Raw genomic sequence first — 18,216 nt, forward strand, 5'->3', positions numbered from 1 at the left:
CAAATCCCCAGAATTACCAATTGTGTGTGATTGTGGCTAGGGGCGTTCCTGCATGTAGGTATTCCAGCATCTGCATGAATAGAATATGTATAATTAGTTCAGTGGCGAACCTTCATGTTTTTGTGTATATTACTTTGGCATTAATACGTGTCACATATTAGTTTTTAAAATAAATTGAGTAAATTAAGCCGGATACAAATATGGTCACTTTTTTGCTTTCTTGAGTAAGGCAGGTGTTTCAGCATAGCTCAGTGCTTTCTGGGGTGCTGGGGCAGTCAGCGTAGGGGTTGGTAATATTATCTAGTTGTACCGTGATTGGCTCAGTGTTCTGTCAGTCATTGGGACACTATACATCACCGCAAACTTTACAGGGAGAGCTCAAAAAATCAAGTGCTGCTATCGGCTGTGGTGGAAAAAGTACCCAATACTCAATTCATACTTCAGCAAAAGTAAAGATATCTTAATGTGCCACCAGAGACTCTGGGTTCGCGCCCAGGCTCTGTCGCAACCGGCCGCGATTGGGAGGTCCGTGGGGCGACGCACAATTGGCCTAGCGTCGTCTGGGTTAGGGAGGGTTTGGCCGGTAGGGATATCCTTGTCTCATCTCGCACCAGCGACTCCTGTGGCGGGCCGGGCGCCAGGTGCATAGTGTTTCCTCCGACACATTGGTGCGGCTGGCTTCTGGGTTGGATGCGCGCTGTGTTAAGAAGCAGTGCGGCTTGGTTGGGTTGTGTATCGCATGACTTTCAACCTTCATCTCTCCCATCTCTCCCAAGCCCGCTCCCCATCCAACCTGACAGAGCTTGAGAGGATCTGCAGAGAAAAATGGGAGAAACTCCCCAAATACGTGTGCCAAGCTTGTAGTGTCATACACAAGACGACTCAAGTCTGTAATCGCTGCCAAAGGTGCTTCAAGAAAGTACTGAGTAAAGAGTCGGAATACTTTTGTAAATGTGATATTGCCATTAAAAAAATATATATAAATTAGCAAAAATTCTTAACCTGTTTTTGCTTTGTCATTATATGGTGTTGTGTGTAGATTGATGAGGGGGGAAAAAACTATTTAGAATAAGGCTGTGACCTAAGAATATTTGGAAAAAGTCAAGGGGTCTGAATACTTTTCGAAGGCACTGAATCTACCGTAACTTTGAGTGGACTGATCATGTCAACGTCATACTTTCAAAATCTAAGGTAGCAAGCTAGACAAGCAGTCATCATCATGAATCAAGTCAACAATCTACTGACAAATCCATTTCAATCCTTGTCATATGAAGAGAAAGTATAGATAAAACATATCAGTGCTCATCTGCCATTGGACATAAACATTAGACAACAAATTGTAAAATGCCAATTCAACAATGAAGGATTTGGAAGGAATCAGTGGCTAACTGCAAGCATTGCAAAGCAATCACTAGCCTGCTATTCAGTGGAGAGAATGTGTGATCTAAGTCTGGGTTTAAGGGTCTCTTTTCCAAGCTTAAAGGATAAACATTCACATGCAACTTCAAGGGCCAGAAAAGGTTGAATACATTGGCCATGCTGTCAATCCAGCATGACTTCTGCCGCATTCAAAACTGGAAACTCAGAACTGGTCAATCTCAGACTTCAGTGAGTTCAAGACAACTGGAAACTAAAAATATTAGCACCGACCGGGAAAATACGTTTTGAACGGTCATCCAACTCGGAATTCCAAGTTGGGAACTCGGGCCTCTTTCTAGAGCACCGACCTGAACATCACTGATGTCATGATTTGACTTTTTTTCCCACTTGTTTTGACAGCACCATAAATCCAGTAAAAGATGACAAAGTTTGACAAAATGTGCCCACAAGAAGGACCACCGTGCCACCTTCCTGTTCAAGTGAGCTCAGCACAACAAGGTGAGTCCAAAAATGTATTGTATGCTGCTGCATACATTATTTAATACACCAGGGAGATATGTATACTGTAGCTAAGAAAGTAATACTAAGTGTATGTTGTGTAGTAAGCTGTTCGTAGCCCATGTGCCTCACCCTAATCATTTGGTCCCTTCCCCCTTCATAACTTAGCCTATTGTTCCGACTTGGTGGTGTACATGAAGCCTATAGCCTGTTTTAGAGAAATTTCATTGTCTGCTTATCTGATCCCTTTATTTATCCTACGGTTCTGACTTGGTGTACGGGTAGAATACTGTAAGAATGGCCCATGTTCTGAATTTTGTCACTGTACATTTCAAAAGTGCTGAGTAAATAGTTATAGTGACTACGTCCGTCTTTGCTCGCTCATTGTCTTAATCGAAATTACGGATCGCCTCTTATTCGCTCATCGTTCCCTTCTGCCACAGTTTGTCCATCTCAATTGTCAGTAGAAACCAGATTTGTTTAAGGAAGTCAACCATTTTTAAAAAGGCAGGAGATGAGGCTGAATGATCTGTTTCGCTACCAGACAAGGCTCCGCTGATAGCCAGGTGTAGTGGTGGTAAAGATTCACTCCATGGTGCTGAAAAGAAAGCTCTGCTGTTAGGGCCTACATAAAGTTGTCCCAACAGTTTGTGGGCACCGCTTGTCACCGTTATAGTGCAATTAATGTATTGTTTAGTGTTGTGGCTTTGCTGGCATGCATCAACATTTTTTGGGGGGGATATTGGGTCAAGACTTTATTTTCCTTATTATCATCATCATTAAATAGCCTACCTAAGATGTCATGAGATTGTAAACTACATAGAATTGCATGAAATTAGCTTCAAAACAACATTTTCCTAAATCCTTCAAATTAAACAAAATCATGCTGGTGTTGTATTTAATATAGGTTATCTTAATAAACAATAATAATGAAGAAATGGGGGTGGGGGTGAGGAAAGGAAAGGAGGGAAATAAATGGAGCTAGGCAAGGAGGAAATGCAAGGAAAGGAATATAGGAAAGAAAAGGAGGCGTTCACATGAATATGGTAGGGATTAACAAATGGCCAGTAGAGAGGGAAGGAAAGGCAGCTAGGAAATGAGAAAAGGAATCTAGGAAAGAAAAGGAGTTCACATGTCTGTGGTAGGGATTAACCACTGCCAGTAGATGGTGATAGTTTTGGCTTTAGTGTAGACTAATTTGAGCAACTATTGCTGAAACTCTGGACCTGATGGAAACTGTTTCAGCAGACGATGCCTCCCCATACCTTCAAACAGCTTCCACCACTTATCCACACACATCTGGGCCAAGATCATTAGCCAAACGTTATCGAACGTTGCAGATAGGAAATGCCATCAGTAGAGCCAACATGATTCCTTGTTCTCCATGTCCAAGAAGCACATTTGTTATAGATAGCCTAACATTATTTAGAACAGTTCCAAAACATTGTCCTACTGAACGTGCCCCTGGTTAAGCCCCCAATTCCAGTTCCAGGCATGACCTACTATAAATGAGACATATGACCAAATTTGGCGTGGAGTTTGTGAGAAAGTGAGGGGATTCGATTAATCTGTCCCGGGCGCCTGGATGGGCGTGTTTTGCACGCAGTGAATGTTGATTGCCTTCGTTTAGGAACCGGGCTGCCACCCGGGCGTGAGCCAGGTGCCCCGTTTAAAGCCCATGATGAAATCAGCTCAAAACAAAAGTGACATAATTAAGCACGTGGAGAATGGGTATGATTTTCTGTGTTTTCACATGCAAAAGTGATTGTGTTTGATAAAAACGCATGATTTGCCTTCACAATAAAAACTATTTTGAAATTTCAAATATATACGTGTGTGTGTATATACTGTATATATATATATATTATGGGAAAGAGATGTATCTTCGTGGACGATGCACCATGCTGACTGTTCGATTTGAGAAGGGCGCCAGCCATAGACCGTTGCCCCGCAGTTCAGCATAATCGAATTTGCCCAGTTCTTCTCTGAGCTACTGGTAACTGCCAAAATAAAGGAAACATCCACATAAAGTGTCACAATGAGGCATTGGGCCACCACGAGCCAGAACAGCTTCAATGCACCTTAGCATATATTCTACAAGTGTCTGGAACTCTATTGCAAGGATGCGACACCATTCTTCCACGTGAAATTCTATAATTTGGTGTTTTGTTGATGGTGGTAGAAAATGCTGTCTCAATCACCACTCCAGAATCTCCCATAAGTGTTCAATTGGGTTGAGATCTGGTGACGGACACAGCCATGTCATATGGTTTACATCATTTTCCTGCATATCAAACCATTCAGTGACAACTCGTGTCCTGTGGATGGAGGCATTATCTTCCCATGGGGGCATAGCCATGGTAGTCAAAATAATGTCCTGCCCAGCATTCTATACATGACCCTAAGCATAATGGGATATAAAATTCTTATTTAAATGAGGAACCACACACTTGTGTGGAAGCACTTGCGTTCAATATGCATTGTATCCAGTGGTTTAAAGTACTTAAGTAAAAATACTTTAAAGTAGTTTTTGGGGTATCTGTACCCGACTTTACTATTTATATTTTTGATGACTTTTACTTTTACCTCACTACATTCCTGAAAAAAAGAATGTACTTTTTACTCCATACATTTTCCCTGACACCCAAAAGTACTCATTACATTTTGAATGCTAAGCAGAACAGGAAAATTGTATAATTCACACGTCCCTGGTCATCCCTACTGCATCTGATCTGGCGGACTCATTAAACACATGTGTTGTTTGTAAATTATGCCCCTGGCTATCCGTACATTTTTTTTGAACAAGAAAATTGTGCCGTCTGGTTTGCTTAATATAAGGAATTATAAATTATTTATACTTTTACTTTTGATACTTAAGTATATTTTAGCAATTACAATTACTTTTGGTACTTAAGTATATTTAAAACCAAATGCTTTTTTACTTTTACGCCAGTAGGAGTTTACTGGGTGACTTTACTTGAGTCATTTTCTATTAAGGTATCTTTACTTTTACTCAAGTATGACAATTGGGTACTTTTTCCACCACTGGTTGTATCCCTAATCTACTCAAGTGTTTCCATTATTTTGGCAGTTACCTGTAGACGAAGTGGTCGCGAGCGTAAAAGTGCGCGCCCCGGCTCTAAAACGGTAACAGGAAGGAAGAAGACCATGCGAGATCAGAGGTAAGAATAACCGTTCTTCTTTAAAATGCTATTTCTATTCCAGTGAAGTCTAGACGAGAAAGAAGGTACAGAAAATACCGTTACTTTCTATTTTTAGTCCAATGAGAATGCCTCAGATACCATAGCATTAATCTACTTAGGTGCAGTGCGTCGCGTCGGCCACAGCCCTTACGCTTGTGCACTCACTCACTCATCATTGATGATCCGTATGTGTTGGAAATACCATCAACAAGTCTGGTCATGCTTTGATGAACTTTTCTCCCCATGTGATTCAGTTTGAACATCCTGCCAATATTAGAATAATTTAAATTGTAAATAAAACATTCATAGGGAATTTCTCACTGGCATGAAAATAAACAATAAAACCAGCACTCTCCTGCTAAGAATATTGCAATACTTCCTTTTCAAGAGAGAGAGAGAGAGAGAGAGGGAGGCTTGTGCACATACCATAACTGCACCCATCACATCCTTCTAACCCCCATTTCACCTCAGTTTAGTTTTGTTCCCCAGCCTCCAGATGTGAGTAACTCGGACCCCATCTAAAAGAGAAATGGAATATGGTATTGACAATGTGGGCCAGCTTCCCAGACACAGATTCATCCTAGTTCTGGACTCGTCTAGGAGTAGCTTTGGTCTAATCTGGGTCCAGTAAACAAGCCCAAGGTTTGTGTAACCCAGTTTTATATCACAAACTTGTCATTTCCATGTGAACTAGGTCTACGGTACAGTAGGCTAGTAGTTTCTGGGCCCCTGTAGATGTGAGATGGAGACATTAGTTCAGCTTCCTGTTTTTCTTCTGCGGCCAGAGAGGAAGGGAGGCTCTTTTAAAGCTCTCCTCTGACTAATAGACTCAGTAAAGAAGTACTTAAAGCAACAAAGCCTTAAAGAAGCCAGGTTTAGAGCTTGACACACTGAAGAGGAAGTCAATGTGTTACTGACAAGCATATGATGAGGATGACTGAAGTATCAGTGTACCTTGCATTCAGTTCACGAGTATATTAAATATGAGTCAAAGGCCGCGTCCATGGGGCTCTGGTCAAAAGTAGTGCACTGTGTAGGGAATAGGGTACCATTTGGGATGCAGACGTGTCTCGAAGTCTTAGGATCTTAGCTTTGGCCCAATGAAAAGGGATGATGCCAATGCCAATAGAGAGCGACAACGTCAAGGAGGAAATGCCTTCTCAATTCAGTCTGAATTCACTGTATTTCCTCATTACTGTGTGCATACTCCCTAGCCTAGTACAAGTCACAGCTAGAATATATTTTTTCTCTCTGACTGCTATATCATTCTTAGTGTGAGGAGAACTAATTGATTTGTAATCAATTAGTAGGCCTAACAACCCTAAAGAGCTGGGTTGAACAAAATGAATTTGTGCACACCGTAGCGAAAACATTTTACACCACAGCGAAAGGTTTTGCACTGGTTAGGGGTGTATTCATTCCGCCGATTCTGATGCGAAATGTGTCTTAAACGGAAGCAAACTAAACAGGGAGGGACTTACCTGAATTTGTCTAATAGAAACTCTAGTTTTTGTTCAAATGTATTGAATATTAAAACATACCTGCAGTGAAGCCGCTCAACATTTACGTTACATTCAGTCATCTAGCAGACACTCCCATCCAGAGCAACCCACAGGAGTAATCAGGGTCAAAGCACCCCGCCAAAGGGCACGTCGACAGATCTCCCACCAAGTTAAATCGGGAACCCGAACCAGCAACCTATCGGCCCAAGCTCCCAACATGCCAGGCTCTGCAATGCTTGTTTCAACAAGAGATACTTTGAACAAGGTTTAATTTTCAAATAATCGAAAATGAGACGTGGCAATCTGCACAAAGGCAATTTTTAAACAAGGGATGAGTTTTTCTTAGTAATCTACTTGAGAACCATTTTGGGTTCAAGTAAAACATTAGTATAAGTAAAGCATTTAGAGGTTCAGAGCTTTTATATTTCATCTCAGCCCACCCAGTTTATATTCATTATAGATGGGCATGCTTTATCTTGTCTGGTTTAGCATCCCAGATAAAGCTACATCTTTTTTTGCTCATATGATTTGAAATACAAATCATCAGGGGTAGGCAAGGCCATAAGTAAGTAAAGTACACTTAGATATGACTAAGGAGTTAATCAGTGTCATTTTTTACCGTAAATAGACAGGTATTTACTTTTCCATGGTTGCAGGAGCTTGACTATTTTTATTAGTTTTATTATTGAAATTCATTGTGGAGAGCTCATTTATGTATTTTGTTTACTTCACCATCAGACATTGTATAGGTAAACTGCAGGGTCATGACAAAGTTGTATTTTAAAGATCCAATACTTAATATGGATCTTTAAATTATACTGAATAAAAATATAATCACCACATGTAAAGTGTTGGTTCCATGTTTCATGACATGAAATAAAAAGTCCCTGAAATTTCCCATACGTACAAAAAAAACGTATTTCTTTCAATTTGTTAGCACGTATTGTCACAGTGAATACAATTCTCTCATGCATTTAAACTTAGAACTGCGAGTCAAGCCATGTTGATGTAATGTGTGTACTTAAACTAGGAGAGCATGTAATCAGGCATCTCTCTGGGGAGGGAGGGACATGCAGGGAAGAAGTGACTGGGAACCATTTTCAAGAACTGCTCTCATGTATGTAGAACTGAGAGTCATGTTAACGGTTTCAGTTTCACAATCTCACAATGGTTTCATTTTTATTTACAGTATATCACAAAAGTGAGTACACCCTTCACATTTTTGTAAAATTTTGAGTATGTCTTTTCATGTGACAACACTGAAGAAATGACAGCAAATTTACACTGTTATACAAGCTGTACACTCACTACTTTACATTGTAGCAAAGTGTCATTTCTTCAGTGTTGTCACATGAAAAGATATACTCAAATATTTACAAAAATGTGAAGGGTGTACTCACTTTTGTGTTATACTGTATTTCTAAATTGGGATGTTCTGTGATTTGCCTGGCCCCTAAATCTTGCTTTGTTTCTTTATCTCCTTGCAGAACCCTGGATGAGAACAGGACAAGTTCAGAGTCTTTTAATTGTATCTGAGGAAGGGCCAGAACAAGAACTATTACGGTGTTCAGCTATATTACAGTACATATTCCCCACTCCCCTGTATAACTTGACAGTATAACACCTCCCACCATGCCATTGATTGTGCTGCCCACCTCCCAGCTGCTGTGGGTGCGTGTGGCTGCACAGTTGTTCTCCTGCGTGGCCTTCAGTGTGGTGGCCCGTGAGGCCTCTCTCTCCCATGGGTTAGCAGACTGGTGTGTGTTCTGTTGGGCCTTCAGCTTCTCCATGACCCTGCTGATACTGCTGGTGGAGCACTTTGGCCTCCAGGCCCGAGCCCCTGTCTCCTGGAAAAACTTTCCCATCACCATGGCCTGCTACGCCACCCTGCTCTGCTTCTCCGCCTCTGTCATCTTCCCTGTCTACTTCCTCAAGGGCCAGCAGAACCACGGGGAGGCCCGGGACAGACGCATCGCCTCCACCGTCTTCTCCTGCCTGGCCACCGTGGCCTACCTGTGGGAGGTGACCCTGACGCGGGCGCAGCCGGGCGAGGTGGTGGGCTACATGGCCACGTCTCCAGGCCTGCTCAAGGTGTGCCAGACCTTCGTGGCCTGCATCATATTCATGCTGGTCAGCGACCCGGTGTCGTACGATCATCACGCAGCGCTCAAGTGGTGCATGGCGGTCTACTGTGTCTGTTTCATCCTGTCGGCAGCTGTGGTGGTGCTGTGTGTCGGGGAGTGTACCGGCTTTCTCCCGTTCCCCTTCGCACGCTTCCTGTCAGCCTATGGCCTGCTGGCTGTTGTCATGTACCTGACCGCCACCATCATCTGGCCCGTGTTCCAGTTTGACAAGAGTTACAGCCACATCCAAACCCGGCAGCAGCCAACACTGTTGATGGTTGCAGTTCTCACCGCTCTCAACTTCCTGCTCTACCTGGCAGATCTGGCTTACTCTGCACGCCTGGTTTTTGTCAGTGTGTGAGGGAGGAGGGGGAGAGATTGGAAGGGAAGGAGAGGGAGGTGGGACAAAAACTACTGTGTATAATTAATTCAGTTGTGAAAGTATTTCTGCGTTGCCTTTATCTTCAACAAGCATCTCTTCAAAGGGGATGACACTCTAGACCCAAACTGTTATAGACCTATATCCATGCTGCCCTGCCTTTCTAAAGTCTTCAAAAGCCAAGTTAATAAACAGATCACTGACCATTTCGAATCCCACCAAACCTTCTCCGCTGTGCAATCTGGTTTCCGAGCTGGTCACAGGTGCACCTCAGCCACGCTCAAGGTACTAAGCGATATCATAACCGCCATTGATAAAAGACAGTACTGTGCAGCCGTCTTCATCGATCTGGCCAAGGATTTTGACTCTGTCAATCACAATCACCACATTCTTATCGGCAGACTCAACATCCTTTGTTTCTCAAATGACTGCCTCGCCTGGTTCACCAACTACTTCTCAGACCAAGTACAGTGTGTCAAATCGGAGAGCCTGTTGTCCGGACCTCTGGCAGTCTCTATGGGGGTACCACAGGGTTCAATTCTCAGCCCGACTCTTTTCTCTGTATACATCAACGATGTCGCTCTTGCTGCGGGTGATTCCCTGATCCACCTCTATGCAGACGACACCATTCTGTATACATCTGCCCCTTCTTTGGACACTGTGTTAACTAACCTCCAAACGAGCTTCAATGCCATACAACACGCCTTCCGTAGCCTCCAACTGCTCTTAAACGCTAGTAAAACCAAATGCATGCTTTTCAACCGTTCGCTGCCGCACCCACCCACCCGACTAGCATCACTACTCTGGACGGTTCTGACTTAGAATATTTGGACAACTACAAACTACAGTCTGGCTAGACTGTAAACTCTCCTTCCAGACTCATATTAAACATCTCCAATCCAATTGAATATAGAATCTGCTTCCTATTCGCAACAAAACATCGTTCACTCATGCTGCCTCGACTTCAGCGATGTCCTTTACAAAATAGCCTCCAACACTCTACTCAGACTGCATCCAGTTTGCTATCATAGTGCCATCCGTTTTGTCACCAAAGCCCCTTATACCACCCACCACTGCGACCTGTATGCTCTAGTTGGCTGGCCCACGCTACATATTTGTTGCCAGACCCACTGGCTCCAGGTCATCTATACGCCTATGCTAGGTAAAGCTCCAGCTTATCTCAGCTCACTGGTCACGATAACAACACCCACCCGTAGCACGCGCTCCAGCAGGTATATCTCACTGGTCATCCCCAAAGCCAACACCTACTTTGGCCTCCTTTCCTTCCAGTTCTCTGCTGCCAATGACTGGAACGAATTGCAAAAATCGCTGAAACTGGAGACTTATATTTCCCTCACTAACTTTAAACATCAGCTATCTGAGCAGCTAACCGATCGCTGCAGCTGTACATAGCCCATCTGTAAATAGCCCAACCAACTACCTACCTCATCCCCATATTGGTTTTATTTACCTTTCTGCTCTTTTTCACACCAGTATTTCTACTTGCACATCATCATCTGCTCATCTATCACTCCAGTGTTTATTTGCTAAATTGTATTTACTACGCTACTATGGCCTATTTATTGCTTTTACCACCTCACGCCATTTGCACACACTGTATATAGACTATTTATTTTCTATTGTGTTATTGACTATACACTTGTTTATCCCATGTAACTCTGTGTTTGTGTCGCTTTGCTTTATCTTGGCCAGGTCGCAGTTGTAAATGAGAACTTGATCTCAGCTAGCTTTACTGGTTAAATAAAGGTGAAATAAAATTTAAAAAAGCAAATGAAAAGACCATTCTTTGTCTTTATTGTATCACATGGGCTTCAGTTGGGCTGATACAAAACAGGTACAAACCCAAAAAATGATACAATGTGGCTAGAACTGCACCACCAGGGGCATATTTCACAAATGTCACAGATGAATTTCATTACATGGGTTATTGTTAGATGATTGATTGCAAACAAACTTGATGCTTGGCATCACCCTGCAGAATAGTTTGTCACAGTAGCAATGGAATGTTGCAACAGCACAGGCATTTTGAAAATAAATGTTTGAACCAACATATCTGTGACCTGATCTGCCTGTCGGAGAGCCAGAGTGTCTGGTTGAAGTGCTATGCTAATGTGCACTGCAACTGGTTGAAGTGCTATGCTAATGTGCACTGCATCTGGTTGAAGTGCTATGCTAATGTGCACTGCATCTGGTTGAAGTGCTATGCTAATGTGCACTGCATCTGGTTGAAGTGCTATGCTAATGTGCACTGCATCTGGTTGAAGTGCTATGCTAATGTGCACTGCATCTGGTTGAAGTGCTATGCTAATGTGCACTGCAACTGTATTTCTTCTATAAATAAACTCTGTTTTATATCATTTTATTCCTTGAGTGTTTATGCTAAATGACAAACTTCAATGAGCTCCAAAAGTATTGGGACAGTGACCATTTATGTTGTTGCTTTGGCTCTACTCCAGCATTTGTGATTTGAAATGATACAATGGACTGACGTGCAGACTTAACTTTAATTTGAGGGTATTTTCATCCATATCGGGTGAACTGTTTAGAAAGTACAGTACTTTTTGTACATTGTCTCCCCATTTTAGGGGACCAAATGTACTGGGACAAATTCACTTATGTATTTAAAGTAGTCAAAAGTTTAGTATTTGCTGCCGTAGTCCTAGCACGCAATGATTACATCAAGCTTGTGATTGTTATTGTTGTTACTGTTATTGTAAGGTTAGCATGTCTTGGGGGAATGGTATTAGTGCGTCTGTAACTCTCATTCATTGTTATTCACGATTCATTCAAGGCTATCCGTGATCATGGTAGCATTGCATCATTTCAAATCCAAAGTGCTGGAGCGCAGAGCCAAAAAAATGTATAAAAATGGGCCACTGTCCCAATACTTATGGAGCTCAGTAGTCTTGTCATGATGTAGGGTGGGTATCTTGTTAGTACTGTAAGTAATCGCTGTTGTCATTATTTATTGCTTGCTGTTTTTTTAGCAATTGGTCATGTAGTTAAGTTCACTTGTGTAGTTTTTGTTAATCAACTTAAGCACTTCTTGTTTGGCCACGACTGCGTGCCCAAACACGACTCCCACACCATCATTATGTTTGCTGACGACACAACTGTGGTAGACCTGATCACCAACAACGATGAGACAGCCTATAGGGAGGAGATCAGATAACTAGCAGTGTGGTGCCAGAACAACAACCTCTCCCTCGATGGAGCTGATCATGGACTACAGACAAAGGCGGGCTGAACAGGACCCCATTCACATTGACAGGGCTGTAGTGGAATGGGTTGAGAGTTTCAAGTTCCTTGGTGTCCACATCACCAACGAACTATCATGGTCCAAACACACTAAGACAGTTGTGAAGAAGGCACGACAAAACCATTTCCTCCTCAGGAGACTGAAAAGATTTGGCATGGGTCCCCAGAACCTCAAAAGGTTCTACAGCTGCACCATCGAGAGCATCCTGACCGGTTACATCACCGCCTAGTATGGCAACTGCTCGGCATCTGAAAGTAAGGTGTTACAGAGGGTAGTGCGTACATCACTGGGACCAAGCTTCCTGCCACCCAGGACCTATATAATAGGCGGTGTCAGAGGAAAGCCCATAAAATTGTCAGAGACTCCATTCATCCAAGTCATAGACTGTCTTCTCTGCTCCCGCATGGAGAGCGGTACCGGAGCGCAAAGTCTAGGACCAAAGGGCTCCTTAACAGCTTCTACCCCGAAGCCATAATAGTGCTGAACAACTTGGCCTGCTGAGGGTCAATACCACGAAAAGCCTCTCTAGCGCAATCAGTTAGCGCATGTATTCATATTAATCTGGCTAGTCAGGATCAAACACACCACAAGTCTCTGTGGGGCAATTGGTTAGCGCGTTAGACTGTTAATCTAAAGGTTGGTGGTTCGATCCCACCCAGAGACGACAGTTCTCAGTTTGTTGTGCTCCATGATGTGGATATGACAAGTCTCTGTGGTGCAATTGGTTGGCGCGTTAGACTGTCAATTTAAAAGTTGGTGATTTGAGCCCACCCAGGCATGCTGTCTTTCTGTTTCAAGTGATATTGAATACCTTCCTGGCCTTACAGTAAGCTTGCTTTTGACCTGAGTAAGGATCAAACACACCACAAGTCTCTGTGTTGCAATTGGTTAGCGCGTTAGACTGTTAATCTAAAGGTTGGTGGTTCGAGCCCACCCAGGGACGACAGTTCTCATTTAGTAGTGCTCCATGATGTGCATATGAGATTCCTGTTATTTTGCCCTGCTGATGGTCAATGCCAACACAAGCCTCTCTAGTGCAATCAGTTATCGTGTTTGACTGTCAATCTAAAGGTTGGTGCTTTGACACCAACCATGTTCAGTTGGATGAGAGTACAAATGGACAGCGATCAAGCGTCAGGATCAAATACACAATGTTGGTCCAGTGTGTTTGTGTGTATATGTACGCCTATACGCCATGAAAGTGACTAGCCACTTCATCATTCTTCCAGAGTCAGTCCCCTTATTATTTTGAATGGGCTTGTCGATTATATATTACATTTGTGAAAATGCAGTTGTTTAAAATATATAATTATCAGAATATATTTGTGATTGTGGCTGAATTTACTCCTGCCAGATGTCTTTTAATATAATGTTGCGCTGACGAACATTGCGCTACATTTTTGCCCTTTTAAGGCCATTCAAAAAGCTAACAGACATTAGAAAACTACAGGTCTACTTCCTTGAAAATGTTGCTGCACTTTCGATGCACGTTAACACAACCATTGGAACAAAGTGTTGTTGTTTAGTAAATTCCATGTTCAGTTGGATGAGAGCACAAATGAACAGCGATCAAGAGTCAGGATCAAACACATCAAAAGTCTCTGTGGCGCAATTGGTTAGCACGTTAGACTGTTAATCTAAAGGTTGGTGGTTCGAGCCCACCCAGGGACGACAGTTCTCAGTTTGTTGTGCTCCATGATGTGGATATGACAAGTCTCTGTGGTGCAATTGGTTGACGCGTTAGACTGTTAATTTAAAAGTTTGGTGATTTGAGCCCACCCAGGCATGCTGTCTTTCTGTTTCTAGTGATATTGAATACCTTCCTGGCCTTACAGTAAGCTTGTTTTTGACCTTAGTCAGGATCAAACACAACACAAGTCTCTGTGGCGCAATTGATTACCGTGTTAGACTGTTAATCTAAAGGTTGGTGGTTCGAGCCCACCCAGGGACGACAGTTCTCATTTAGTAGTGCTCCATAATGTGGATAAGAGATTCCTGTTATTTTGCCCTGCTGATGGTCAATGCCAACACAAGCCTCTCTAGTGCAATCAGTTATCGTGTTTGACTCTCAATCTAAAGGTTGGTGCTTTGACACCAACCATGTTCAGTTGGATGAGAGTACAAATGGACAGCGATCAAGCGTCAGGATCAAACACACCACAAGTCTCTGTGGGATAATTGGTTAGCGTGTTAGACTGTTAATCTAAAGGTTGGTGGTTCGAGCCCACCCAGGGACGACAGTTCTCAGTGTGTTGTGCTCCATGATGTGGATATGACAAGTCTCTGTGGTGCAATTGGTTGGCGCGTTAGACTGTTAATTTAAAAGTTGGTGATTTGAGCCCACCCAGGCATGCTGTCTTTCTGTTTCTAGTGATATTGAATACCTTCCTGGCCTTACAGTAAGCTTGCTTTTGACCTGAGTCAGGATCAATCACACTATAAGTCTCTGTGGCGCAATTGGTTAGCGCGTTAGACTGTTAATCTAAAGGTTGGTGGTTCGAGCCCACCCAGGGACGACAGTTCTCAGTTTGTTGTGCTTCATGATGTGGATATGACAAGTCTGTGGTGCAATTGGTTGGTGCGTTAGACTGTTAATTTAAAAGTTGGTGATTTGAGCCCACCCAGGCATGCTGTCTTTCTGTTTCTAGTGATATTGAATACCTTCCTGGCCTTACAGTAAGCTTGTTTTTGACCTTAGTCAGGATCAAACACAACACAAGTCTCTGTGGCGCAAATGTTTCAGCGCGTTAGACTGTTAATCTAAAGGTTGGTTGTTCGAGCCCACCCATGGACGACAGTTCTCATTTTGTAGTGCTCCATGATGTGGATGTGAGATTCCTGTTATTTTGCCCTGCTGATGGTCAATGCCAACACAAGCCTCTCTAGTGCAATCAGTTATCGTGTTTGACTGTCAATCTAAAGGTTGGTGCTTTGACACCAACCATGTTCAGTTGGATGAGAGTACAAATGGACAGCGATCAAGCGTCAGGATCAAACACACCACAAGTCTCTGTGGGGTAATTGGTTAGCGTGTTAGACTGTTAATCTAAAGGTTGGTGGTTCGAGCCCACCCAGAGACAACAGTTCTCAGTTTGTTGTGCTCCATGATGTGGATATGACAAGTCTCTGTGGTGCAATTGGTTGGCGCTTTAGACTGTTAATTTAAAAGTTTGGTGATTTGAGCCCACCCAGGCATGCTGTCTTTCTGTTTCAAGTGATATTGAATACCTTCCTGGCCTTACAGTAAGCTTGCTTTTGACCTGAGTAAGGATCAAACACACCACAAGTCTCTGTGTTGCAATTGGTTAGCGCGTTAGACTGTTAATCTAAAGGTTGGTGGTTCGAGCCCACCCAGGGACGACAGTTCTCATTTAGTAGTGCTCCATGATGTGCATATGAGATTCCTGTTATTTTGCCCTGCTGATGGTCAATGCCAACACAAGCCTCTCTAGTGCAATCAGTTATCGTGTTTGACTGTCAATCTAAAGGTTGGTGCTTTGACACCAACCATGTTCAGTTGGATGAGAGTACAAATGGACAGCGATCAAGCGTCAGGATCAAATACACAATGTTGGTCCAGTGTGTTTGTGTGTATATGTACGCCTATACGCCATGAAAGTGACTAGCCACTTCATCATTCTTCCAGAGTCAGTCCCCTTATTATTTTGAATGGGCTTGTCGATTATATATTACATTTGTGAAAATGCAGTTGTTTAAAATATATAATTATCAGAATATATTTGTGATTGTGGCTGAATTTACTCCTGCCAGATGTCTTTTAATATAATGTTGCGCTGACGAACATTGCGCTACATTTTTGCCCTTTTAAGGCCATTCAAAAAGCTAACAGACATTAGAAAACTACAGGTCTACTTCCTTGAAAATGTTGCTGCACTTTCGATGCACGTTAACACAACCATTGGAACAAAGTGTTGTTGTTTCGTAAATTCCATGTTCAGTTGGATGAGAGCACAAATGAACAGCGATCAAGAGTCAGGATCAAACACATCAAAAGTCTCTGTGGCGCAATTGGTTAGCACGTTAGACTGTTAATCTAAAGGTTGGTGGTTCGAGCCCACCCAGGGACGACAGTTCTCAGTTTGTTGTGCTCCATGATGTGGATATGACAAGTCTCTGTGGTGCAATTGGTTGACGCGTTAGACTGTTAATTTAAAAGTTTGGTGATTTGAGCCCACCCAGGCATGCTGTCTTTCTGTTTCTAGTGATATTGAATACCTTCCTGGCCTTACAGTAAGCTTGTTTTTGACCTTAGTCAGGATCAAACACAACACAAGTCTCTGTGGCGCAATTGATTACCGTGTTAGACTGTTAATCTAAAGGTTGGTGGTTCGAGCCCACCCAGGGACGACAGTTCTCATTTAGTAGTGCTCCATAATGTGGATAAGAGATTCCTGTTATTTTGCCCTGCTGATGGTCAATGCCAACACAAGCCTCTCTAGTGCAATCAGTTATCGTGTTTGACTCTCAATCTAAAGGTTGGTGCTTTGACACCAACCATGTTCAGTTGGATGAGAGTACAAATGGACAGCGATCAAGCGTCAGGATCAAACACACCACAAGTCTCTGTGGGATAATTGGTTAGCGTGTTAGACTGTTAATCTAAAGGTTGGTGGTTCGAGCCCACCCAGGGACGACAGTTCTCAGTGTGTTGTGCTCCATGATGTGGATATGACAAGTCTTTGTGGTGCAATTGGTTGGCGCGTTAGACTGTTAATTTAAAAGTTGGTGATTTGAGCCCACCCAGGCATGCTGTCTTTCTGTTTCTAGTGATATTGAATACCTTCCTGGCCTTACAGTAAGCTTGCTTTTGACCTGAGTCAGGATCAATCACACTATAAGTCTCTGTGGCGCAATTGGTTAGCGCGTTAGACTGTTAATCTAAAGGTTGTTGGTTTGAGCCCACCCAGGGACGACAGTTCTCAGTTTGTTGTGCTTCATGATGTGGATATGACAAGTCTGTGGTGCAATTGGTTGGTGCGTTAGACTGTTAATTTAAAAGTTGGTGATTTGAGCCCACCCAGGCATGCTGTCTTTCTGTTTCTAGTGATATTGAATACCTTCCTGGCCTTACAGTAAGCTTGTTTTTGACCTTAGTCAGGATCAAACACAACACAAGTCTCTGTGGCGCAAATGTTTCAGCGCGTTAGACTGTTAATCTAAAGGTTGGTTGTTCGAGCCCACCCATGGACGACAGTTCTCATTTTGTAGTGCTCCATGATGTGGATGTGAGATTCCTGTTATTTTGCCCTGCTGATGGTCAATGCCAACACAAGCCTCTCTAGTGCAATCAGTTATCGTGTTTGACTGTCAATCTAAAGGTTGGTGCTTTGACACCAACCATGTTCAGTTGGATGAGAGTACAAATGGACAGCGATCAAGCGTCAGGATCAAACACACCACAAGTCTCTGTGGGGTAATTGGTTAGCGTGTTAGACTGTTAATCTAAAGGTTGGTGGTTCGAGCCCACCCAGAGACAACAGTTCTCAGTTTGTTGTGCTCCATGATGTGGATATGACAAGTCTCTGTGGTGCAATTGGTTGGCGCTTTAGACTGTTAATTTAAAATTTTGGTGATTTGAGCCCACCCAGGCATGCTGTCTTTCTGTTTCTAGTGATATTGAATACCTTCCTGGCCTTACAGTAAGCTTGCTTTTGACCTGAGTCAGGATCAATCACACTACAAGTCTCTGTGGCGCAATTGGTTAGCGCGTTAGACTGTTAATCTAAAGGTTGGTGGTTCGAGCCCACCCAGGGACGACAGTTCTCAGTTTGTTGTGCTCCATGATGTGGATATGACAAGTCTCTGTGGTGCAATTGGATGGCGCGTTAGA

The 18,216-nt window shown here is 43.0% G+C and overlaps 1 protein-coding gene and 16 non-coding genes across 17 annotated transcripts; all 17 read left to right on the forward strand.

The window, feature by feature from the left end:
- Positions 1-4,983: 4,983 nt before the first annotated feature.
- Positions 4,984-9,510, forward strand: LOC109896925 (myeloid-associated differentiation marker homolog). Its single transcript, XM_020491381.2, has 2 exons — positions 4,984-5,060; positions 8,071-9,510. Exon 2 carries the CDS (start codon positions 8,216-8,218, stop codon positions 9,065-9,067), a length of 852 nt encoding a protein of 283 aa, XP_020346970.1. The 5' UTR covers positions 4,984-5,060; positions 8,071-8,215; the 3' UTR covers positions 9,068-9,510.
- Positions 9,511-12,955: 3,445 nt separating this feature from the next.
- Positions 12,956-13,029, forward strand: trnan-guu (transfer RNA asparagine (anticodon GUU)). Its single transcript has one exon. It is a non-coding gene; the product is annotated as a tRNA-Asn (tRNA).
- A 205-nt stretch (positions 13,030-13,234) lies between these two features.
- trnan-guu (transfer RNA asparagine (anticodon GUU)) lies at positions 13,235-13,308 on the forward strand. Its single transcript has one exon. It is a non-coding gene; the product is annotated as a tRNA-Asn (tRNA).
- A 654-nt stretch (positions 13,309-13,962) lies between these two features.
- On the forward strand, positions 13,963-14,036 carry trnan-guu (transfer RNA asparagine (anticodon GUU)). The gene has a single exon. It is a non-coding gene; the product is annotated as a tRNA-Asn (tRNA).
- Positions 14,037-14,242: 206 nt separating this feature from the next.
- On the forward strand, positions 14,243-14,316 carry trnan-guu (transfer RNA asparagine (anticodon GUU)). Its single transcript has one exon. It is a non-coding gene; the product is annotated as a tRNA-Asn (tRNA).
- Positions 14,317-14,528: 212 nt separating this feature from the next.
- On the forward strand, positions 14,529-14,602 carry trnan-guu (transfer RNA asparagine (anticodon GUU)). The gene has a single exon. It is a non-coding gene; the product is annotated as a tRNA-Asn (tRNA).
- Positions 14,603-14,807: 205 nt separating this feature from the next.
- Positions 14,808-14,881, forward strand: trnan-guu (transfer RNA asparagine (anticodon GUU)). The gene has a single exon. It is a non-coding gene; the product is annotated as a tRNA-Asn (tRNA).
- A 203-nt stretch (positions 14,882-15,084) lies between these two features.
- On the forward strand, positions 15,085-15,159 carry trnan-guu (transfer RNA asparagine (anticodon GUU)). Its single transcript has one exon. It is a non-coding gene; the product is annotated as a tRNA-Asn (tRNA).
- Positions 15,160-15,371: 212 nt separating this feature from the next.
- Positions 15,372-15,445, forward strand: trnan-guu (transfer RNA asparagine (anticodon GUU)). Its single transcript has one exon. It is a non-coding gene; the product is annotated as a tRNA-Asn (tRNA).
- Positions 15,446-15,651: 206 nt separating this feature from the next.
- Positions 15,652-15,725, forward strand: trnan-guu (transfer RNA asparagine (anticodon GUU)). Its single transcript has one exon. It is a non-coding gene; the product is annotated as a tRNA-Asn (tRNA).
- Positions 15,726-16,379: 654 nt separating this feature from the next.
- Positions 16,380-16,453, forward strand: trnan-guu (transfer RNA asparagine (anticodon GUU)). The gene has a single exon. It is a non-coding gene; the product is annotated as a tRNA-Asn (tRNA).
- Positions 16,454-16,659: 206 nt separating this feature from the next.
- trnan-guu (transfer RNA asparagine (anticodon GUU)) lies at positions 16,660-16,733 on the forward strand. Its single transcript has one exon. It is a non-coding gene; the product is annotated as a tRNA-Asn (tRNA).
- A 212-nt stretch (positions 16,734-16,945) lies between these two features.
- trnan-guu (transfer RNA asparagine (anticodon GUU)) lies at positions 16,946-17,019 on the forward strand. Its single transcript has one exon. It is a non-coding gene; the product is annotated as a tRNA-Asn (tRNA).
- A 205-nt stretch (positions 17,020-17,224) lies between these two features.
- On the forward strand, positions 17,225-17,298 carry trnan-guu (transfer RNA asparagine (anticodon GUU)). The gene has a single exon. It is a non-coding gene; the product is annotated as a tRNA-Asn (tRNA).
- Positions 17,299-17,501: 203 nt separating this feature from the next.
- Positions 17,502-17,576, forward strand: trnan-guu (transfer RNA asparagine (anticodon GUU)). Its single transcript has one exon. It is a non-coding gene; the product is annotated as a tRNA-Asn (tRNA).
- Positions 17,577-17,788: 212 nt separating this feature from the next.
- trnan-guu (transfer RNA asparagine (anticodon GUU)) lies at positions 17,789-17,862 on the forward strand. Its single transcript has one exon. It is a non-coding gene; the product is annotated as a tRNA-Asn (tRNA).
- Positions 17,863-18,068: 206 nt separating this feature from the next.
- Positions 18,069-18,142, forward strand: trnan-guu (transfer RNA asparagine (anticodon GUU)). Its single transcript has one exon. It is a non-coding gene; the product is annotated as a tRNA-Asn (tRNA).
- The last annotated feature ends 74 nt before the right edge of the window (positions 18,143-18,216 follow it).

The sequence above is a fragment of the Oncorhynchus kisutch genome, linkage group LG9 (assembly GCF_002021735.2).
Source record: "Oncorhynchus kisutch isolate 150728-3 linkage group LG9, Okis_V2, whole genome shotgun sequence".
Taxonomy (NCBI): Eukaryota; Metazoa; Chordata; class Actinopteri; order Salmoniformes; family Salmonidae; genus Oncorhynchus; species Oncorhynchus kisutch.